Source organism: Engystomops pustulosus, chromosome 2, assembly GCF_040894005.1.
Source record: "Engystomops pustulosus chromosome 2, aEngPut4.maternal, whole genome shotgun sequence".
NCBI classification, from domain to species: Eukaryota; Metazoa; Chordata; class Amphibia; order Anura; family Leptodactylidae; genus Engystomops; species Engystomops pustulosus.
The window spans coordinates 166644982-166670186 of record NC_092412.1 but is presented as its reverse complement, the minus strand read 5'-3'; the positions used below and the strand labels follow the sequence as shown (position 1 = coordinate 166670186).

Genomic DNA, 25205 nt, shown 5'->3' with positions numbered 1-25205 from the left:
GCTGGAGATGTGAGAGGACGCACGCTGAGGAGCTCCCGCTGAGCACCCACTAATTTCTCCTTATTTGCACCTTATTGAAACCAGGAATGCCCTCTGTGAGGACCGGATTGCAGGAGGGAGCTGTGGAGTTGCACGGATGGCTGGCGGCAGCAGTAAAAAACGGGCCAAGGAGGTACCGGAGGATGCGGCGGCAGGCACCCAGAAGGCGGGAAGCGGAGGCGCCATTGACCCTGCAGCAGTGGGAGCCGCCTGCAACGGTTTGCCCATGGGCAGATAGGGTCCAACGGACCAACGGCAGAGATGACTGCAGAAGATGGAGGTGAGGCTGGAAGTAGCGAGTGGCCCTCACTGCCACCCCCAGCAGCAAACATGGCGCCCGCTACTAGATCCAAGGCCCCTGATACACCTAAACCTCATAGAGGACCACGTGTAAATGATATCCCGGCAGCCACAGCCAATGCACAGGGTACTAAAGGGACAGAACCCACATTACAGGAAGTGCTCAATGCAGTGCATAGTTGCAACAATGCTATAGCCTCCCTTACAATGCTGCTAGGAGGAGTGAAAGAGGACCTCACAATTATCAGATATGATGTGCAACAAGTGTCTGAAAGAGTGGGGGCCTTAGAAGGCAGAGTGGGAGAGGTAGAGGATCAGCTACTGTTGGCTATAGCTACTACTTTTTTTTCCCCAGGTTGTGCCAATGGCACGGGGGTTCATGTTGGTATGTAAAGTTGGGGGTTTATGTTGGGTCCGGACATATGCATAGAGATAAACTGTACGCTTATTCACTTAGGAAAGTGTGGGAATACGATGGTGGTTAAATTGAAAATAATTGCATGGAATACAAGGGGACTGGGGGACTCTGCCAAAAGATATGCCGTGTTTACTGCCCTGAAACAATATCAACCAGCCGTGTTCTGTCTCTCTGAGACACACTTGACAGACACTGCTGGGACAAATTTGGGTCGTGGCTGTGTTGGTGCTAATTATCACTCCACATTTACCTCACATTCTAGGGGAGTAAGTATTTTAATACATAGGTCGATACCCTTTCAAAATATAAAGTGCATCGTTGACTCTGAGGGGAGATATTTAGCTCTCAGATGCAAATTATATCAGAAGGAGATACTTCTTATAGCAATTTATTTTATTGTTTTTATAATTGTATTTTTATTATCTTTTTTCAAAGAAATTTAACAGAAAAGCTGACATGTACATATTTTACAATAAAGTTTTTCCAACAACAGTACAACCGAAAGACAAGTTTTGTTCCAAAAGATATTAACAGCCTATATCCTCCATTTGTGTATCAGGTCACTAGGCCTGACCATGCAGTGTTTCCTTGTATTTACACACTTGCCAAATATGGCATCAGCCTTACGCCTAATCGGCTGAGGCGGGTTGGGGGGGGGGGTATCAACAAAAGACAGTCATACAAACTCACAATGACAACAGTTAACAATTGGGTAAAAACAAAAAGGGAAGACCACATCACTCTTCTCCTCCTGCTCGCTCCTCTATCCAGTAGCGGTCCCACCGTTCCCAGGTTTTGTCGAATAATGGGATACGATTATTAAAAGAGGCAGTAAGATACTCCATACTACGCGTTTCCCTTAACCTAGAGAGAAGGTCCATTCGGGAGGGGGGGGGCCTGCCTTTTCCAGAATTGCGCACAAGCACCTTGCGGCTGTAAGTATGTGCAGACTCAATTTCGTAGCCGTCTTAGCCATGGGCTGGGGAGAAACGTTCAGCAGGTAGTACAGTGGGGAGAGTGGAATGTCCACTGCCACTACCTCCCGGAGGAGAGACTTAACCTCCTGCCAAAAGGGCTGCACCAATGGGCACGTCCAAAAGATGTGTTGGAGAGAACCCCCAGACGAGCCACATCTCCAGCATGTGTCCGGTGTATCCGGAAAGAGCCTGTGTAGCACGGATGGGGTGTGATACCACTGCAACATTAATTTGTACTGATTCTCCTTATGTGTAGCACACAAGGAGGTCTTAGCCGCTCTATTCCAGATCAGTTGCCATGTGTCCTGAGATATTGGGCTCTCCCATATGGCCATGTATGGGTGTGCAATAGGTTCATCTGAGTTCGGGTGTAGTAGGACCATGTAAATGTCGGATATAAGACCTGAAGTGTGGGTGGCGGTTTTGCAGATGTGTTCAAATGTAGTGGGTGCCGAAACCGTCTCAGTACTGTTCAAAGCCTGTAGAAGGTGCCTAATTCGTATGTAATGAAAATTTGCCATATGCGGGAGATGGAATTTATCTTGTAATGCCGCGAAAGGCAAAATCTTCCTGTCTCGATAGTCCATAATATCAGCAAACCTAAACAATCCCTTCTCGTGCCAGGGTTTAGTTTCCTGTCCGACCCCTGCCTGTTGCATAAGGGGGGTGTGTAAGAAAGATTGCATGGGGTAGCATTGAGAGACCAATGGGAACCTGGCCAGACAAGCTCTCCACAGTTTAATCGTGAAGGAGATGGGGCCTAATTGGGAGTCAGGTAACGCAGGCGCCTCTTTAGGCCAGAGATAAGAGTTAGGATGAAAAGGGGCCAAACACAATTTCTCTATCTCCATCCATTTGGAGAATGCCAGCAAAGTGGGCCATGCTGGAATGCGCCGCAGATGTGTTGCCCAGTAGTATCTGGTGATATCCGGTACCGATAGGCCACCCTTCGACTTATGGGCGACTAGGACATTCTTGGAGATTCTATGTCTCTTTTTTGCCCAGATAAAGTGCACTATTGATGCTTGCAGAGCCCTCAAAACGCCCAGCGGGACAGGGACCGGTAGGGTTTCAAAGAGGTAAAGCAGCTTGGGCAGGATGGTCATTTTGACCGCCGCTAACCTACCAAAAAGGGAGAGGGGGAGGCTATTCCAATTGTTCTGCGCATAAAGCGTATTGTAAGAGGGGGTCAATAGTATCCCCAAATACTTAATAGCATCTGCTTTCCAGTTATATCTAAACGCGGTTTTCAGTTGGTCTACCAGGGGTTGGTCAAGGTTAAGGGGCAAGGCCTCCGTTTTTGAAGTATTTACTTTATAACCAGAAAGACGGCCATACTGCTGCAGCCGTGCCTGTAAGTTGGGTAAAGAGATTAGAGGTTGGGTTATAGTAAGTAGGATATCATCCGCAAATAAAGACAGTTTAAATTCCTTGTCTCTAACCATAATACCATGAATATTAGGGTCTTGTCGGATGATGGAGGCCAAGGGCTCAATACAAAGTATGAACAGGAGAGGAGAAAGTGGACAACCCTGGCGGGTACCGTTCCTTATCCGCAGAGGTGGGGAGGATGCATGTGGGAGCTTAATTTCAGCTGTGGGGTTTGAATATAGTCCCCTCAAGGCCTGTAGGAAGGGACCCCTTATTCCCATGTGTTCAAGTACTTGAAACATAAAGGGCCAGCTAAGGCGGTCAAACGCCTTCTCAGCGTCTAAACTAAGGATCAGAGCTTGGTCCTTCTGTTTATTGGCTACATCTATGAGATCAATTGTTCTCCTCGTGTTGTCACTACCCTGCCGTCCTGGTACAAAGCCTACCTGATCTTTATGGATTACTTGAGGGATCCACTGTATCAGACGATTTACAAAACAACAGTTTTGTAAAAATTTTTAAATCTGCGTTCAGTAGTGCAATCGGCCTATAATTGGCACAATCTGTTGCATCTTTCCCGGGTTTGGGGATAAGAGTAATGTAAGAATGAGTAAAGGTTGTAGGCATAGGTGCACCTTGTAGGAACGCATTAAACACCTTCGTGATGCGTGGCAACAACACAGGGGAGAAGGTCTGATAGTAAAGATACGTGAGTCCATCTGGACCCGGGGATTTTCCATTAGGCATTCCCTTAATTACCTCCTCAATCTCTTCCGATGTGAACTCTGAGCTGAGTGTCTCTATAGCCTCCGAGGGGATTCCAGGAATTGAGCAAGAATTCAAAAAATCTACTAGTGACCTTTTCCTAAGGGTCTCGTCCAGGGGCAGGGTATTTGGCAGGGAATACAATTTTGCGTAGAATTCTTGGAAGCGAGAGGCAATCTCTCTCGGGTCATGTAGCAAATTCCCCCCAGAATCCCGTATAATATGGGGGGTTTGGTGTTCCCTCTTCTCCCTCAGTTGTTTTGCCAGAAGAGAATGGTGTTTGTTCGCTTGCTCATAATATCTTTGCCTAGAGTTGAGCCCTTTTACATTCAGTGTCAAGAGCTGGACCATGGTGAATGAGCAAGCCAATGTTCCCGATCGAGGTGCCCGGCGCGCTTCTATGTAATATGCGGTTGAACAGGTCCTGGGGGAGGGAGGGGGTTGTACGGGTTATGTGTGGCTTATACAGTAAAACTCTGGTATGGGAGTGGGGGAGAGTACCAACGTAAAAAAAAGGGGGGGGGGAGGGACAAGGGGTTCGACAATGGGGAGACAAAACTCACACACCACAAGACAAACAGTTAAAACGAGTAAAAACAAGTAAAAAAGTAATAAGAAAGTAATAAGAAAACAAGGATAAACTCCTAGTTCTATAACCAGGGAGAGGAGAAACCTCCTGACCCTGGTGTAGGTCTACTCAGCCGGTCTACCCCTGAGTCAGGGGAGTATAGTCGGCTGATCCGGAATCACCACCTCCTGCACCACCCACCAAGTAGGGGATACCGTGGCAATGGAACCCTTTTGAAGGAAGAGAAATACGTCAATTATAGTACTACACAAAATTTTGAAATATAAGAAATATTACTATCTACCCAGAGATTAACCCCGGTGCCTTTATGCCCATTACTACCTATATAACTAAGGAGGGGAAGGATACCCCTAATATATGCAAACATAGGCTAACATAAGCTAACATAAGACCCTCATCAAACAATCAGATGCAAGAACCACAAAGGATATGTATCCAGCAAGCATTCTCTTCTATTCATAAGAGTCCTGGGACAGAGCTCTGATTCGTGATCTTCTTCTCTTTTGTTGCGGTTGGTTCTTGTTTTGCGGTTGGCGCAGTTGAGGGGGGAGACTCCCCCAATCTTCCAGCCGTGGAGTCGGGATGTTCCAAATGTCACAGAATTCCTGCAGTTCCTCCATTACTGAAAGCGTTGCCATCTTTGGTGGCAGACAGGGCAAAAGGGAAATTCCAGCAGTAGGATATGTCGTTCTCACGCAGGATATCCAACAATGGTCGTAAGATCCGCCTCTTTTGAAGTGTGATCCCAGAAAGATCCTGGTAGAGCTGTATAGCATCACCATTGAAGACAAAGTTCTTCTTCTTCCTCGCCGCCAGCATGAGACGTTCCTTTAATTCAAAGTCATGCACGCAACAAATGATGTCTCGTGGGTTCGCTCCCACTACTTTAGGCCTCAATGCCCTATGAGCTCTGTCGAGCTTCACCTGCGTGTCCGGCTCCCCTAATAGTGTTGAGAAGAGAGCTTGTAGCGTGATCCGAACGTCCTCTTTACCCTCCACCTCCGATAGACCCCGCACCCGAATATTGTTGCGTCTTCCTCTGTTGTCGAGATCCTCCAGGTGCCTGGCCATATCCTGCAATGCGACAGAGTGAGAATGCACGGCATGTTGCGTCTGCTTAATCTGACACCTTGAGTCCGCTTGTTCAGCTTCTAAGTTATCAATCTTCTGCGCCATACCCTGAATATCACGCCGTATCTCCGAAATTTCAGATTTGACCGCCTCTTTGGACTTCGGCAATTAAAGATTTAAAGTCCTCTTTAGTAGGCAAATTCTGGAGGTGAGCATGCCAGAACGGTTCTGATGTCGATGGTCTCTTGTCTGGCATGGTGTCCCCACTATAGTGCTCAGGTGATGACGCCCACTCTGGGGAAGGTGCAGCATAGCGGGTGAGAGTGGGGGTAGCACCCAGCTCTTCCTCTATCCCTTGCGATCTGGGGACATATGGGAGTCCGGGTACGAATTCCCCTGGCTGCGGTAGTTGGGGGGATCTCAGCAGGGGGTCCCCAGGGAGTCATCCAATCCCTCCATCTTCCCCCCAGCCTGATATCACATGGCTACAGTCATGGTCTGGGGACTGTGCTGGAGGTGAGGCATTACCTTTAGATTGAGGGGGATCCCCCCCCCCCCCATTGTGTCGCTGGCGTGCGCCCAAATCTGGATGCTGCGGGAGCTCTACATTTTTCTGGCGCTGCTGCGCCTCAGGGGAGCCATGCTGCCCGGCTGGCTGGGCGCCAACATGGCGGCTCGGCGCGGTCCGGGAGGGTTCCTCGGGAGCGCTGCGTCCCTTATGTGCAGGCGGTGCGGCGGAGGACACCGCCGCTCCGCGCTTACTTGTCGCTGGCTTCGGGGGCATGTTGGTAGCTTCCTCCAGATGCTGTCCTGTGGCGTGCACGCTGCCGGACCTCCGCTTGACACATGGCCCTGCACCGATGGTGTCTGCAGAGCGGAGAAGAAACCGGGTGAGTGGCGTTTCACCCACCCTTTTCTCTTTCTGGGGTCCTGAAGGCTTCTCTCCCCTTCTGGGGGTCTTTTTGGGCTTAGTGGCCAGGGTAAAACCCCTCCTTGGAGGGGAGGCTAATTTGGCACCGGAGCTGTAGAGCTCTTTTAGTGTGCGGCCATCTCGTTCAGGCTCCAGCCACGCCCCCTTATAGCAATTTATATCCCGCCACCCTTCGCGGTGAGCATCTTAAACAGGATACTGGCTTTGGCGGCAGAGTCCCCGGAGTTACCTATACTAATTATTGGGGACTTCAATAATTATTTAAACCCGTATTTAGATAAATATCATCGTGGAAGCATCTCCCCAAATAGCCCGGATACGGTTCTGGCCAAATTATTGAGGGAGGTGGGTATGGAAGATATGTGGAGATATAAATATTCCACAACTAAGAAATACTCTTGCTATTCCAGTTCCCACAATTCATTATCACGGATAGATCTGGCTAGAGGTAATGATAGAATGATAGCGATGACAGAAGATGTTGAATATACCCCTAGAAGTGTGTCAGACCATTCCCCCGTGTTGGTTACGCTTAAAATGGCTGCAGACATGGGGGGATGGCGACACCCATGGAAACTTAACCCATTCTGGATTCAAATCCTGCGTCCTTCGGATACATTGCCAGGGGAAATTGAGGAATTCCTTCAGATTAACCAAGGATCGGTCTCCCGATTGGGAATTTGGGACGCTCTCAAATCGCATGTAAGGGATTGCTTTAATGGACGCATAATTGCACATAAAATTAAACAAAAAGAGTATCTGCAGGCCCTACAGGAGAGGGTACAAGACACAGAGAGGGAATATGTAAATACTGGGTCAGAAGCTAAACAAAAGGATTGGTTAGAAGCGCAGGAACTACTGAAAACACATACATTGGCGACTGCAGAAGCAAAGAAATCCTTTGTACAACAGAAGTATTTTGAAGGGGGAGAGGGTACAGGGAAACTACTAGCCTCAGTCATTAAGGCGCAAAAGGACTCATCACACATTCAAGCACTTAAAAACACGCAAGGACTAGAAGTCCACACTGACAAAGACATCTTATAAACACTTAGGAACTTCTACGAAGACACGTACTCATCGAGGTTAGGGGAGAATATTAGGGGGGTGGAGACCTTTTTAGACACAGTGGCCCTACCGGTACTAACTGATGACCAGAGGAACACTCTAGATGCCCCACTCACCCTAGAGGAACTAGAGACGGCATTAAAGGCATTTCCGAATGAAAAGGCACCAGGGGCAGATGGTCTCCCGGGGGAGGTGTACAAGACATATGGGTCCCTCTTTTTACCGGAATTATTAGAAGTTTTCAAAGTGGCAGAAGAAATAGGCAAACTCCCAGATTCCATGAGGGATGCAATAATCGTAGTCTTGCCCAAACCAGATAAGGACCTGTTACAACCAGAGTCCTATCATCCAATCTCCTTATTGTGCACAGACGTAAAACTGATAGCCAAGGCACTAGCTAATAGATTACTGGGGGTTATTCTTGACTTGGTCCATGAAGACCAAACTGGATTCATGCCGGGCAAGTCTACAGCTATAAATATTAGGCGGCTGTTTCTTAACATACAAATGCAGCAGGAGGGGGAGGGCTCCAGAGCCATCTTATCACTAGATGCCGCCAAGGCATTCAACAGCGTTGAATGGCCTTTCCTCTGGGCGGTCATGGAAAAAATGGGACTAGGACCAAGATATATAAAGTGGGTGCAAATGCTATACGAGGCCCCTAGGGCTCAAATAAAGGCCAATGGGCTTTTGTCTTCACCCTTCTCGCTTCATAGAGGCACTAGGCAGGGGTGCCCACGGTCCCCATTCCTCTTTGCCTTGGCTATTGAGCCATTGGCCTGCCTCATACGGGCCTCCACAAATATACAAGGCTTCAGATACGGGGAGGTGGAAGAACGCATCGCATTGTATGCTGATGATATGTTATTGTTTGTAAGGGAAGTAGATAAGTCACTGGGATCCATTATGAGCCTACTCTCTGATTTTGTCCGGTATTCTGAACTGACCATTAATTGGCATAAATCAGTGATAATGCCATTGGACCCCATGCCAGCTGAAGTGGATCTGCATCAAATACAAACGGTTCCCAAATTTAAATACCTAGGTATTTGGATATCACCAAGAGTGCAGGAATACGTAACTCTAAACATGGAACCACTGTTAGTCAGGTCAACTGTGAAGGTAGACGCCTGGTGCAAACTCCCTTTATCAGTTATTGGAAGAACAAACTTATGCAAGATGGTGCTCATGACTCAATTCTTATATATATTGCATAACTCACCAGTGTGGATACCAGTACAGATGTTTAACAAAATACAAAAGCTATTTAGATCCTTAATATGGCGCAGAAAGACAGCAAGGATCAAACTGGAGACTTTACAAAGGACCAAAACTCAGGGGGGATTGGCGGTACCTAACCCATGGATATATTTCCTGGCTGCACAGCTTCAGCATCTTAAAGGATGGGGTCCAGACACTAATCAGGGCACATCTGAAAAGCTTTTAAAACATCTGGGAGGGGGGAGACCCCCATTATATATTCTGGAGCTGGGAGCACAGGGTAGACCACCAGACCATATTCCTACAATGATGCTGATGAGCAAAGTCTGGCAGAAAATTAAAGAAACCTTGCGACTAGAGGGATACACATTATTTACTCCGCTATGGAGGAACCCAGGTCTAGGAGAAATAATGAGGCTTGAGGGCTTTAAGAGATGGGAGTCCAAGGGTATTCATACGGTTACTCAATTGTATGAAGGAGGAGTGGTTAAAACATTTGAAAGTCTTCGGGAGGAGTTTAACCTTCCACAAGGGTTATTTTATCAGTACCTGCAACTTAGACATGCCTTGGAAATGCAACATAGGGGGGAGGCAGTATACATCAATAGACATGAGATTATGGATGAGCTAACAGTTGCAGATGCAACCAAAGGGTTCATTTCTAGAATATATACCATACTGATAGAGGAATATCATAAACAGAACCCCCTCACCATTAAGAATAAATGGGAAGAAGACATAGGCCCAATCTCAGAAGAACAGTGGGCAGATATACTGGAGAAAGTACCCACACTAGCGCTGTGTGAAGCACATCGACTGTCACAGTTATATTTTCTACATAGGGTGTATCGCACACCGCAATGGTTGCTTCGGACAGGGCTTTGTGGGGATGATTGCTGCCCTAGGTATGGAAGAGAAGGCGCTCACTTAATGCATATGATGTGGGAGTGTCAGAGAATAGGGCAATTTTGGAAAGACGTTTTAAATCTCATTGAGCGAGTGTTTGGATTAGTCTTACAAAAAACTCCCTTGGTCTGCGTGCTGGGAAACATAGAAAGTGACAACTTATCAGATGGCACATTGTTAGGGGTCAGTAGAATGTTATACCAAGCTAGGAAACTCATAGCCATGTACTGGTTGTGCCCTGAGGCTCCTGACCTAGAAACATACATCAAGAAAATGAATAACATAATTAGACTGGAAAAAGGGGTCTATTGCAAGAGGAAGGCAAACACGAAGTTCGAATATATATGGGGGCAGTGGATAGACACTCCTGGTCTACCAACAACTTACCTAATCCGTAATCCCCTTACAGCATTCCTATAAGTGCATTTGAATATGTGAAAAATTGATGTATAACATGTTAACAAATATTGTATAAGCGATACATGCATATGTATTACATCCTGGAGGGGCAATGCTTGATTTGTATACTGTCCGGACGGTTCAAAAAAGAGGGGAGTTTGTCTGCTAGTGGGTGGGGGGGGGGGGGGTGCTGGAGGGGAATTGTCTGTAAAACATGTTAAAAATTTTCAATAAAAAAACTTTGATTCAAAAAAAAATTTGTAAGTATCTACATTTATTGAAATAATTCAATAAAAACAGTTTAAACACTTAACACAGTGTAATACAGATGCTCATACTCAGTGTTACAGCAGGGTCCTGCCATGAGGCAGGGCTGGCATTAGGAATCTCTGATCACGGTTGTTAGAGATGGGTGTCAACTGTAACACACAGCTGACAACCGCAGCTTCTGGGACTGCCTCCATTCAGGAGTCAGTTCCAGAAGCATAACGTAATAGTACTGCATAATGCAGGAACTTACCTTCCGCCATGTAGTACTACTGCGTCAAATGTAGGGAAGGGGGTGAAGTGCCACACAAGTTTTCATAGCTTCTAATAAAATGGTTCAAAGTATCAAATCTCTGAATAATGCATAAAATCAATAATGCATACAATCAGTACAAAATCTTACCACATTTGCAGAGTGGGGTCTGGCGCTGGGTATATCGCTGCTGTACTTTCCAAATATGTGGTGCTAAGTGTGTGCCTGCTGAATTGAATAGTGGGGAATCCAGTCAACTAATAGATGCAGTGCATGCCCTCTGCATTCCAGGTGTAGGTCACTGCAGGAGGTTTTATTAAATAATTGTTTTAATTAAAGATTTTTCTGCGAGCCAGATGCAGCCATCACAAGAGCTACATCTGGCTTGTGAGCCATAAGATCCCTACCTCTGCTATAACACGTGAAATATTAATAAAATACATTTAAGTTTGCAGCTGTAACATTTAAAATATTGAAAAGTACAAGGGTTATGAATATTTTTGCCACTTTATTACAAATCTTAGTGTAAAGTAGCAAGTTGCATCAAAATTTCGATAGTATTTCATGACTGTAACAATGAACACAGCATTTATACGGTATATACGGTAATAAAAAAAAGGAAACTGAATCAAAATGGTTATGAACCACAATCCAGAGTTTAGGCTTTTCCATTCAAATTGGTGTCACCTACCTGTGTGTTACCTGAGATCCTCGAAGACTTGACATTGTCTCCTCCAAATTCTGCCTCAAATCCAGTACATTTTGAACTGTTCTTTTTCGTTGCGTCTCCGGATCTGAGAAATATTATATTAAAAAGTAAAATAAGAAACATATTCTAAGTTGTAAGAGGTGCATTGTTAATCAGACTTACCTAGCAATCATAACTGAAGCGTGTAGCCAAATAAAACATTTTGCATTATAAAAACAGTATTTAACAAAAAGAAAAGAAGTAATGCAGGCAGTCCCTGACTTAAGAACAACCCTAGTTACAAACGGACCAATCTGTAAACTGTGGAAGTCTTTGGATGCTGATAATTTACTAAACTTTAGCCCCAGGCCAATAACCAACCCTAAGGTGTCTACAATGAAGCTTTACTGTTCATACTTGTTTGTTTTTCAACCCAAAAACTTTTAAAATCCAATTGTCAGAGACCAAAAAATTATTTGTCTGGATTTAAACTTACTAAATATATCTGTTGTGACTTAAAAAATTCAACTCGAGAACAAAGCTACAGAACCTATCCTGTACGTAAGCCAGGGACTCCCTGTATATAAAAGTTGTTTTATCTCTGTTCTTTCCCACATTTAAAATAAACCTTATAATATTATTGCTTTTAGTAACAATAGACTTAATAAAAATTCTTTATTTACATAGCGCCTACAGATTATGCAGCTCTGCACAAAGCATACCAAATTGGTCCCTGTCCCCATGGGGCTCACAATCTAAACAACCTACCAGTATGTTTTGGAGTATGGGAGAAAACCAGAGTACATAGAGGAAACCAACGCAAACACGGAGAGAACATACAAACTCTTTGCAGTTGTTGACCTGGGTGGGACCTCCAGTGCTGCAAGGCAGAAGTGCTACCCACTATGCCACCGTGCTGCCCTACAAGCAATATTTAACAAGCTGCAAATACCAGATTCACAGTGGTACTCAGTTTCCTCTGAAGGCTCTAATGCAGAATGTGGCCACAGTGCCTGGATCTATGCAAGTGTCCCTTGCTTATCATGCTTGATTTCAAAGGTGGATAGGTAGTCCAGAGTCAAGCAGGTTATTTCTGCTGCACTTTTAGCCATGATTGTGGCTTGCCCAGTATTTGAGTATTGCTACTCTTTCTTTAACCCACAGAAAATGTCTGCAGTTTGCATGCCAAAAACTAGGCAACATGATCCCTTGTTCGTAGCCCATCTATAATCAGTGTGTGAGAAATGCTTACATGCCAATGACCAATATTAAAAAAAAAAAAACTGCATGGGCCCCAAATTGGAAGGAATAAGAACTGATGGGGCTCATTTACTAAAGGTCCACAGACGGCACTATCGTCGGAATATCCAACAATTTCCGATTTGTGCAGCATTTAGAAGGGCTTTTTGTAGCACACGATTGGATTTTCCTTCACGTGACACAAACCGGCGACGATCCAATGGATTGGGATAACACGCGGGATTTAACATCTCAAATTGTGTCACAAGACATGCACTCACATACACCGGCAAGAAGAAGGTGAACTCCGGCGGACCTCAGCGACACATGCAGGATCTAGGAGCACGATCTTGGTGAATGGCGCCAGACTTCATCCTCGTCGGACAGTCCGGATTGGGGATCGCGACGGGACGGGTAAGTAAATGTGTCCCGATCTATCTTTTGAGGTCGAGGCAGTTGGCTAATGCACGGGGCCGTGGAATCTATAGTCATTCGCATGAGATCATAAAAAGTAATGGGGTTATGTGCTAGCCACTAAAAAAATATTTTGGAAATGTCCCTAAAAAATCTTTGTGTGCGTGGAGCCTAAGAGTGATTCTACAGGAAATGTTTACACTATGACATTTTTACACATGATCTGTCCAAAGTGTGAAATCTGAAAAAAGCAGTTACTTTGGTTGCTTCAGGGTTTGGGACCCTTTACAGTAGATGAAGCCGAAAGCAAAGGACTGCAGCTCTGTGCCTATTCACATGAATGGCAGATAAACAGCAGTTCCCTGGCAAAACAGCTATGCAGTGGGCAATGTCTATATACAATACAGACACCACTCAGATGGAGCTCAAAAAGCTTACTGTTTGGGTTCAGGTTTGCAGACCCAACTTTTTATCTATAAACTCAGTCCTTACAGAAAGCCATGCTGCTTCCTCAGCCAAAATCCCTTCCCCTCTGTCTCTACCACATTGGCGAGCACCATAATGGGATTTTACAATGACACCTTTCTGCAGTGGCCTTCCTGAAGAAGATCAAAGGAAATTGCATCTTAAAGCAACCTGTGTAGAGCTGGTTATCACAGCCCAACAACACTGCTAACATCACAGGATTGGAAAATCTCAGATTCGGCAGTCATTAATGGATGGCAGTGTCTAAGTGGCTCCAGAAGGAGCAGGCTCTTATGTTGCCCATGAGAACCCGGAGCAGCAACCATGGGATAATTATGAGATTGAACACAGGAGTCATAGAAAGACACTGCACTAAGTGGTATAGTGTATTATATAAGCAATCCAGTGATGGCTTGTCAGTACCCCCAAGTGGGACAAAAGGTAAAATTTAAAAAAAAAATCATTTTAATCATCCATCACACATAAATTATACTATTATATTAACTGGAAAAAGTTTGGGGTGTTTTTCAGATTATTGCACGTGTTTATTTTATGGTTTTAAGTTTTTTAATTTTTGGGGCTAGTGATATGATTTTTGGGGAAACATGTAGCAAATATAAGGCTTAAAATCTGCAAAGTTTTATTGGGTATATTGAAACAAAGACATTAACAGACAAAAGTAGAGCAGAGTAAATGTAAAATGCAATTGCCTTGTAGGCACGTCATGAGGCATGTAAACAAAGCCGGTCTGATGCATACAAGTGAGATGTCAGGACTTGAAAGTGTGTTCATACTCCAGGAGTGGTGGAGTGAAAAAAAAAAAAAAGGAAAAGAAAAAAATGGAAGAGCAGCTTTTCTTAATGATATGTTCTCACCCATTATGATCCACACCTGCTTTTGACTTCAAAAACGTAATCTGAAAACTGAATGTTTGAATGCACCCTGAACCAGCAGATACAGGCTACAGCTGGGACAACTGAGTCAAGAGAATTATTTTAAAGGTACTAAATTTACGTTCTCAAAAATTATAGTAGTAGCCTGAAGAAAAAAATGTTTAAAATCACACTTTATTATTCATATTAAAACTGGTCTGAATGCACCCAAATATACTAGTCAAAATATCAGGCTTTCCATGCACACTAGCCGCATAGGGTAAGGGTTGCGTATTACCAATCCAATATATCTCAAGTGTGCATGAAACTAATGTGGGTGAAGAGACTGTGCTAGTATGACATTTGTCACTATTGCCTGAGTATTGAGTCCAAAAGCACACTACAATTACACCGCTTTAACACATAATTTTGTCGCTGGCTGAACAGTATTCACACCATGTCAGTCACACAACCGCCTATCATCTCTGCCTGACGCGTTTCTACATGGACTATTGTAAGCCCATGCGTCATCATAAATCTTATTAGGCTTAAACATAGACACAGAAAGCTGGCTCGTTACATTGGTGAACCAGTCTATCTGTATCTGCCATGCAGCTGCTGAACTTTGCCCAATTCCTGAATTTTGCAGTTCTCAGTTCCTGTTTGCATGTTGCTCCAGCCCTTTCTTGGTTGAACACCCTATTTAAACCCAGCCTTGCACTTACTTCCTTACAAGATTATTGTGCTCCCAGTCAGTAATCTAGCTTGGCTCCTACTCTCCTACAATTGAATTCTACTGTGCAACTACCACCGGCTTCCTCCCGACTACGATAACTTCTTTCGTCTCTGTTACCAAGCTCCTAGTGCATAATAAGATTCTAGTAATAACAAGGTTTACCATCCTGAGTAAAACAGAGTATTTAACCCTTATTTGTTGAAATAAACATAAAAAAAAACTATATAAAACATTATACCCCCTACCTACAATAAAGTCTCATCTTTATTCACCACTGAATACTGAATTTCTTGACCTATCAATTAGCAAAGGACCTAATAACTTTTTCTCCACCAGTACTTTTTTTTTTTTTTTTAGCTAGTAGTCAAAAATAATAACCTCAACAACAATAGTCCATATTTCTGCCTGTGACTAAAAAGAACTTGAACAGCTCAGAAACCTCCATCTTGGCCCATAAGCAAACATACTAAAACCCATTTAAAAGAAATGAAAAACAAAAAAAAAGTAGAAAATGCACTGAAAAGAACCAAGTCCCTCACACAACATGCCTATCACCCAAAACCAACAGGTCCCTCAAACATGAAAAATCAGCTCAACATAATAACTACATGCAATGATCACTTCAAAAGTATTAAACAGATCCTTATGAAGCACTAGCCCATTGTTAAAAATGACCTCTATCTCAAGTTTATATGTCCACCCCAACCAAACAAAACATTTAAGAGAGCGGCAACTCCTGGCAATGGCTCACGTGAGAATACCTCCCACCGAACACACACTATGGGGGGTATATATCATACAACAGTGCTCACGCAGCTAGATACATCAACAGGCTTCGGTAGCACAGCATGTTTTTCTCCAACGCCAGCTCCTACTCCTTAACGACATGGCCATTTTGTACCTTCTTGACACCGCTTATTTTTTTTATAATGTCACTATAAGTGGTTATAACTTTGGAACACTTTAACATTCAGGTGATTTGAGACTGTTGCACTTTATGATAAATAATAGTAAAACCCCTTAGATTATCTCATTATGGAAACTACACCACTCAATGTATGTAAAACATCAAAAATGGAGGTTTATTTTTGTAAATGTCATTTTTCAGCTAAATGTATTTTTCAAAAATGTATGCATTCACAATGCATAAAATACATTTTGATCCACATCACAGGCCCCTTGCACACCATGGGATTCTCCAAGCTAGGGTGTTACAACCGAATGTCAGCTGTGATATACAGTGGGCAACGACTCTATTTGGTGCCGACTCTATGCGTGACACCATAATGACAGCACATGTGCTGACAGCACATTGTAATGAAAGGGTAAAAATGAGACAGCCTCAGGGTCTTCGGAAGACCCGAGGCTGTCATGGTGACGGATCACCGCTCCCCTATGACGTCAAGGGGAGCGATGATCCTCAGCAAGATGGCGGCGCCCCCTCTCCATTTACCCGCAGCCATCCCGTGACGTTCTATTACGTCACGGGTCGTGAAAGGGTTAAATTGTAATCCCCTGGTGATGTTTACACGATACAATTTGACTGTTTTATTGCGGTCTTTGCTCCTGTCACTCAGTGATTGTCAGTGTAAGATTCAGCAGTGTGAGTGGCCACTAGCTGAGCAGACACTTTATGACTCTTCTGTGCTCTGAGCTGTGTGCAAAGAATGTGCTTAGATTATGAAGGCACAGGGTTTAGCTGGTTAATGTCATAGTAAGTCCATCTTATAATCCTTGAAGCTTTTATCCCAATGTGCATGGATCCCCTTGCGGTACAGCTTGATAAAATATATCAAGAGATTCACAGCCAGCTTTATTTATTAATATTTATTCCTTTTATAACGTGAATGGATTTAAATTAGTATTATTACTTGCTAGCATCTGTGTGAGGGGATGAACCGTTGTTGGTCCCAGGTGTATAAATTACTCCGACCAACTCATACTGTCTCCGTCATGAATAAGAGCACATTAATTGCATGAAAAGGCATTTGGGCACATTTACTAAGGGAGTTGTGCCTGTTTTCTGATGGACTTTGCAAGTTCTTTTAGGTGTAAACTGCTTGCACAGGTATTTAAGAAGTGTTTGTGTCACAATTTTGTTGCATGTGACTCTTTTGTTGCGCAGCTGCGCTAGCCACCATGCGACAAATCAGGGAGCGCTCCAGCGCCAAGTTGCACGCCCTATGTTAAAGGTGCCCCACAAAAATTCTTAATGAATCTGTCACACCCAGCATTATACATGGGCAGAGCACTTTTAGTGCAGTTTCCGACATTCTTAGTAAATGTGCCCCATTGACTTTTACCCAGTCACCTGTATTATGCTGTGGACGCCACACTATTTTCCAATAAAAGCTTTTTATTCCTTCAACCAGCTGGATCCTAACTTCCAAATTTCATCAAGCTATACTCTGCATCAAGGTGATTTGTGGACACGAGCATAAAAGCTTCAAGGATTACAGGGTGAGCTGGACTTATTGAGAGATTTACAGTGTATCATCTGTGTTTTGTGCAGACCTTCCTTGTGTGGAAAGGGATATATACATCGGTATAAAGCAACAGGTCCGGGTTTTGCATATCCAGAAGAAAGACCAGTAGAAAACGCATTGCAATACAAGCCTGATAAATAGAATTTGGCTAGTAGATATGAACATCCTGCAGCGGTGTTCTCCGACAACAAAGAGACAACCATGATGCTTAGTTCCTCACCAAAGAATGGAAAACAATTAGAAAAAATTCTAATGGTCGGGACTAGGTTATGTTTGTACTTTAAAACCTTAAACAAATAATTTGAAAGAAATATGATTCCGAGGGGATTGTGCTTCAAGAAAATCCCCACATTTGTGTATATGGAAACATTTATTACAGAATGAAACAAAACAATCTGAATGCTTTTTTTAAAGTTAATGAAATTAATAATTTCACAGGAAGATATCAAGATTTACAAAAAGATATAGAGGAAATTAGGAAGAATTTGTCTGAGACGCCACCAAAGGAATAATTTTATAAAAAGAATTATGGCCTCGATAACAACATCAGAAGATTCCATTACTCTTACTAAGTAATCAAAATTTCTCAGGGTTCAATTATAATAACCGAAGGGGGACGAAGGGCTAAATCTCCACGTACATCAAGAAATATTTTGTGACTTTACTATGGATTGGTAGATACACGTGCAAGGTCAGTTATACATCTACAGATAAAGTATCTATGGAATCTCCTAATTCGAAAACAGAAAATGTTACACATAATAAATCTTCGTATTACAAAAAGAAAATATCCACCAAAAAATTCCAAACAAAAAAACGAATTGGGGGGAGGGAGCACAAACAAAAAACGTAGGGCATCACTTACAAGGAAGCTGAGGAGTCAGAGGAACACGTAAGGCCTATGACCATAGTAAATTTGTCAGGATGTGCTCTTACAGATACAGAAGTCAGTATTAAGCCTTGGTATAAATTTTGTCCGTACCAGAAATTTCAATACTTACGAAAACATGTTAACAGATTTGTTAGAGATCATACTTTTAAAAAATATTTCCATGTCGTACCCCCATGATGGCCCAACCTGGAGGATACCCCTTGACCTCAACAACTTCTGGCCATGCGACTGCAAAGGTGACTTCGCGAAAGCGTCTAGAACATTTTTATTTTTCCAGAGATGCACTTCATAGTGAAGGTATTTAACCCCTTCCCGACATTTGACGTAATAGTACTGCATGGCGGGAGGTGCGTTCCCGCAAAATGCAGTATTATTACGTCAAGCTTCTGGCCCCGGCTCCTGAACGGAGCCGGGGCCAGAAGCTGCGGGTGTCAGCTATATATTATAGCCGACACCTGCCTCTAACACCCGCGATCGGAGATTTCTCCGATCGCGGGTGTTAACCCCTAACACGCCGCGGTCGCGCTGACCGCGGCGTGTTAGAGGCATTTAAAGTTTAGGAAAAGTGAATCGGATTCCCCCGCGGCGCTTACCGGGGGGGTCCGCTGCTCCGATCGCAGCCCCGGGACTGCGAGATCTTCATCCGGAAGCCGGGTCTGTGCCTTCTGGCAGGACCCGGCTGTAAGACACTGGGCATGCGCAGCATGCTCAGTGTCTTACATTACACAGTGCAATACTTCTGTATTGCACTGTGTAAGCTATAAAAGAGCTTGAACAAGTGATCAGAAGATCACTTGTTCAAGCTTAGATGTCATTAACTGTAAAAAAGGTAAAAAAAATAAATAATAAAGGTTTTTTAAAATAAAAATAAATAATAAAAGAAAGTGAAAGTCCCCCCAAACACCACATTTCCCTGTACACAAGTAATAAAGTATAAAAAACACTAAATCACAAAAAAAAACACTTATTTGGTATCGCTGCGTCCGTAACAATCTGTACAATAAATACTAAACATAATTGGACCCCCCCGGTGAACGTGGTAAAAAAAAAACCCAAAAAACTTGCCAAAAATTAAAACTTTTTATCAAATTGCTTTACAAAAAATGTTCTAAAAAGTTATCCGAAAAAGTTACAAGCACCAAAATGATACCAATGAAAAGAACAACTTGTCACGCAAAAAATATGCTTACAACCAGCTCGGTCAACCAAAAAATACTATAGTTATGCTGCTATAAAAATGGAAATACTAAAACAATGCAATTTTTTCTATTCTAGTTTTCCTTCAATAAAATTGGACAAATATAAAATAAATTATATAAATGAGGTATCACCGTAATCGTAGTGATCCGTAGAATAAAGATAATATATTATTGTTATGCTACAGTGAACACCCCCCCAAAAAATGCTAAAAATCCAAAACAAGAATTGATGATTTTATTTTCCTCCACACGTAAAAAGTTAATAAAATTGCTTCAATAAGCTAAAACCCCACTAAAATGAAGGGTTTTTTTTTACAGTGCATCTCATCTCGCAAAAAATAAGCCCTTATGTGTCTAAATTGCTTAAAAAATAAATAAAGATTGTGTAGCCTATTCCCAACGCGCGTTGTTATAGAACGGTGCGGCGGGTAGTGACTTGCCAACACGGTTCAGACAGTGATGGGGGCAAGATGGCGGCTGTTCCTGACGGCCATACATCCTGCCCCATGGACCAGAAGGGTTACATCCCCCCCACATGATCGCTGCTACTGGCTCATCAATTCAGACGAGCCAATAGCAGCGAATTTACTTATGACGTCAGTAATACCGGTCACCATGTCTGTAGACGCGGTGATCGGGGCAGGGTGGCGGCTGTTCCTGACAGCCACCAATTTTGCCTTGCGGTCCAGAGGGGTTTTGTTGCCCCCCCTCTGTCCATGTTTGCCGCTGTTGGACCAAATCGACCAGCCAAAAGCAGCAATATTCGTCACAATGGGCATCGACTAGGGTGAATAAGAGCAACACTTGGCGATAATTTCCCTACGAAAAACCAAGATTTGGTACAAAAGCGCTGGCCGTGCACATTGTACAGATTATGGTGTACAACTCTTACGAGCTGTTCCAATGTACAGGTCCTGCCGTATCATTTCTCCGTTTTCAAGAGGAAGATATTAGGAAACTAATATTGGGACAAGAAGGACGGGGCCCCAGTCGCTCTGGTTTAGATGTTCCTATGTTTTGCCAGGACAGCATTTTCCCGGTGAATTCTGCTGCTTCTAAAAGTAGGACTCAATAAAGAGTCTGTTCCAAAAGAGGAGTTAGGATGGACACTACATACTAAGGATGGACACTATATACTAAGGATGGACACTACATACTACTAAGAGACCTGCAACAACTCCAGAGTGACAAAAGTTTAGTTGGTCCCCTGGTATATTCTACCTCCTTATACACAACACATTCACAATTCACGCCCAACCTGTTGTGAATTAATTTCGGTAAAATGAATAATTGTAACAACTGTTGGGTCACGTTGCTCCCTATACCCCTCCATTATTTCATAAGGGGCGCCACATAACGGGCACTGAACTTTCCAGAAATAATTGCAATTTCCATCTCGGACTCCATTGCACATGATATTTGGAAACCACCTATATGTTCAAAATGCTCATTTCACCACGTGTATTACACTACACCACATATTACACCTTGCTATATTCCCCAAGGGGTGTACATTCAACAATTAGGGTCACTTTTCGGGTTTTCCTCTGTTTTGGTACCACTACGGCTCTCCAAATGTATCCTGACACATATGAAGGATTTCTGTCAAATTTGGCCTCTAAAAGACAAACATCCCTCTTTTCCTCTACTGTGCGCCCATAAAGCATTTTATATGCACATGTGGGGGACTTCTACACTCGGGAGAAATAGTTTTAAACCTTTTTTGGGGTTATTTAATATATTATCCCTTGTGGCTTATATAAATTAGGGGTAAAGTGACATTTATAGGAACATTTTCACCTTTTTAATGTTTAGGGCCTAATTGGATCATTCACCTGTAGAGGCAAATACATATATTACACATTGCAAAATTCTCTAAGGGGTGTGCATTCAAAAATTAGGGTCACTTTTCGGATTCTTATCTGTTTTATACCACTAGGGTTCTCCAAATGCATGTCAAACATTTCTGTCAAATTTGGCTTCTAAAAGGCAAACCTCCCCCTTTCCTTTTACTGTGCGCCCAAACAACATTTTATATACACATGTGGGGTACTTCTACACTCGAGAGAAATAGGTTTACACATTTTGGGGGGTTATTACATTTTTTATCCCTTGTGGCTATATAAAATTAGGAGTAAAATGACCTTTATAGGAAAATTTTTACCTTTTTCCTATTTAAGTCCTAATTAAATCAAACACCTTTACGGACAAATACACATATTACACCTTGCTAAATTCTCTAAGGGGTGTGCTTTCCAAATTGGTGAAACTTGTTGGGGTTCCCCTCTGTTTTGGTACCACTACGGCTCTCTAAATGCATCCTGACACATGTAGAGGATGTTTGTCAAATTTGGCTTCTAAAAGTCCAACGCCCCTCTTTCCCTTCTGAGCTTCACTGCGTACCCATACAACATTTTATTTGCATGTGTGGGGCAATTTTATACTTGGGAGAAATGCTAGTACACATTTTTTGGGGTTGTTTAATCTTTAATGCCTTATGGGATACAAAAATTAGCCGTAAAAGTGACTTTTTTGGGAAAATGTTCATCTTTTTCCTTTTAGGGACCTATTTGAAGCAAACACCTGTAGGGGAAAATACACATATTACACCTTGCTAAATTCTCCAAAGGGTGCACTTTCCAAAATGGTGACACTTGTTGGGGTTCCCCTCTGTTTTGGTACCACTAGGGCTCTCCAAATGCATCCTGACACATGTAAAGGATGATTGTCAAATCTGGCTTCTAAAAGGCCAAAGCCCCTCTTTCCCTTCTGAGCTTCACTACTGAGCCCTACTGTGTACCCATACAACACTTTATATGCAAAAGTGGTGCAGTTCTGTGCTTAGGAGAAATAGTTCTACACATTTATGGGGGTTGTTTCATCTTTTATCCCTTGTGGCTTACAAAAATTTGGGGTAAAAGTGACTTTTTTGAGAAAATTTTCACCTTTTTCCTTTTTGGGGCCTAATTGAATCAAACACCTGTTGGGGCAAATACACAAATTACACCTTGCTAAACTCTCCAAGGGGTGTACTTTCCAAAATGGTGTCTCTTGTTGGGGCTTTCCTCTGTTTTGGTACCATTATGGCTCTCCAAATGCATCCTGTCACATGAAAACTTTTTCAGCCATATTTGCCCTCCAAAAACAAAACAACGCTCTTTCCATTCCAAGTGCCCCCCTGTGCCCGTACAGCAGGGTACAGTGACAAAATGGGTATTGGCATACCCAGGAGGAATTGCCCTCAACATTGAAAAATGCATTTTCCTTTTTAACCCATTATGAAGGTGCAAATTTTAGTGTTCAATGAATCTATAGTAAGATAAAATTACATTTCTGTAATTTCACTTTCATTTATCTTTCACCCTCATGAAACGTTCATAGGGTTAACAAAATTCCCAAAGGTTGTTTTGAATATTTTGATGGGTGTAGTTTCTAAAATGGTGTCATTTGTGGGGGTTTCCTGTCATGTGGGCCTTATAAAGTCACTTCTAACTAAATTGACCCTCCAAAAGTAGGTTTTGATGATTTTTGTGAAAATCTGAAAAATTGCACCTAAAGTTATAAGCCTCCTAACATCCTAAAAAAAGGAAAAGATGTTTGAAAAATGATGCCAAGTTAAAGCAGACATATGGAAAATGTTAGTTATCAAGTTATTTTAGTGATATGACCAACTTTCCAAAAAGTAGAAAATTTTGAATTTGGAAAACATAGTTTTTTTCAAAATTTTTGCCAAATTTCCATTTATTTCATAAATAAATACTAAACATATTGATTAAATTTCTCAACCAACATGAAGTACAATGTGTCACGAAAAAACAATTTCAAAATCAACTGGATATGTTAAAGCGTTCCAAAGTTATAACCATTTATAGTGACACAGGGCAGATTTGAAAAAATGGGCCGTGTCAGGAAGGTGAAAAGTGGCTTCAGCGTTAAGGGGTTAATATTCCATGCCCAAGTACTAGGAAACGGGAAAAAAAATTCCAAATTCTGTGAAATCGGTGAAAAATGCATTTGCACCATTTTCTTCTGGGCTTGGAAAGATATTACATCGTTCACTGTGAACCAAAAATGATATGTCTACTTTACTCTTTGGGTCGCTGCGATCACGGGCATACAAAATTGACATAAGTGTTATAATGTTTTCAAACATTTACAAAAATGAAAACATCCTGTACAAAAAAAAAAATCTTCATTTTGCAATCTTCTGGTGCCATTAGCTGTTTCATACTTGGTGTACTTTTGTCATTTTTTGCAACTTTTGATGACGTTTTCAATGCTAACATTTTGAGGTCATTTTGAAGAATGTAAGAAGAGGGCTCACGGGTTGAGCCCTCTTCATACAGACAAGGGGTTTACTGCATACTACAGCAAACTCACATCGCTAACACCCACAGTTGGTGCTAGCACCAAAAGTGACTGTTAACGCCTTGATTACCGTTGTTGAAATCAACACTCCCCTTATGAATCGTATGTAAAAATGCTATATACTGCAATACACTAGTATTGCAGTGTATGGTAGGAACGATTAGGGTTAAAGTAGAGAGTCCAAGTTAAAAATAAATAAATAAATTCAAAACACCCCCCCCCTTTCCATGGAACTAATCTAAAACTTAATAATCAGTAAAAATCTAAAACATGCCATGTCCCAAAATGCCCGATGTATCAAAATATAAAAACTTATAACCACATAAAAGAAACTACCGCCCAAATGTATGAAACGTGACTTTTACACAATTTAAATAACAAAAAATTTACTAAAAAGTGATAAAAAGTCAGATAGTCCTCAAAATTGTAGCAATTAAAACATCAGCTCATCTCGCAAAAAAAATGACACCTCACACCTCAATGACACCTCACACAACAATTTTATTTTTCGTACACATTGGGGGTCATTTACTAAGGGCCTGATTCGTGTTTTGCCCCTGGATTTAGGCGCACGCGATCGGATTGTGGCGCATCGGCGCTGGCATGCACGCGACGGAAATGGGGGGGCATGGCCGAACGAAAACCCGACAGATTCTGAAAAACTGCCGCATTTTAAAAAAAAAATGTGTCGCGAAGCTTGCACTTACCTTCACTAGGAATAGGCCGGTGAACTTGAGTGCGTTCCGATGCGCTTCATCGCAGCAGCGCCACCTGGTGGACGCCGGAGGAACTGCCTTAATGAATCCCGGCCGGACCCGCATCCACCACAGAGAATGCGCCGCTGGATCGTGAATGGACCGGGTAAGTAAATCTGCCCCATTGTTTTAATTTGGAAAATATATTAAAACACATTAAAATGTATATAAAATTGTTAGCATTGTGATTGTACCTAACCAAAGAATAAAAGTAGACATATCATTTGGAGCGCAGAGTGAAAATCGTAAAAACTGAGCTCACAAGAAAGTGGCGCAACAATTTCACCAGCTTCCTTGTACACGACATTTAATAATAAATAATGTCACTGAGAAGTAAAATTTGTTAAACAGAAAATAAGCTCTCACACAGCTCTGTACATGAAAAAAGGAAAAAGTTATAGATTTTCGAAGGTGGGGAGTGGAAAATGAGCAAAAAAAGGCTGCGTCCTCAAGGGATTAAAGCAATAAGAGAAACTTTAGATATCAAAAAGGAGACCGCCCCCCCCCCACGTCCAG

The 25205-nt window shown here is 42.6% G+C and overlaps 1 protein-coding gene across 4 annotated transcripts in view; it reads right to left on the bottom strand.

The window, feature by feature from the left end:
• The window catches only part of NAV1 (neuron navigator 1), a 436382-nt gene that overhangs the window by 362422 nt on the left and 48755 nt on the right, over nt 1–25205 (bottom strand). For all 4 annotated transcript variants that reach the window (XM_072137230.1, XM_072137232.1, XM_072137231.1 and 1 more), the window contains exon 3: nt 11267–11369. In XM_072137230.1, the coding sequence (XP_071993331.1) occupies nt 11267–11369 (103 nt within the window). The remainder of the gene's footprint in view (nt 1–11266; nt 11370–25205) is intronic.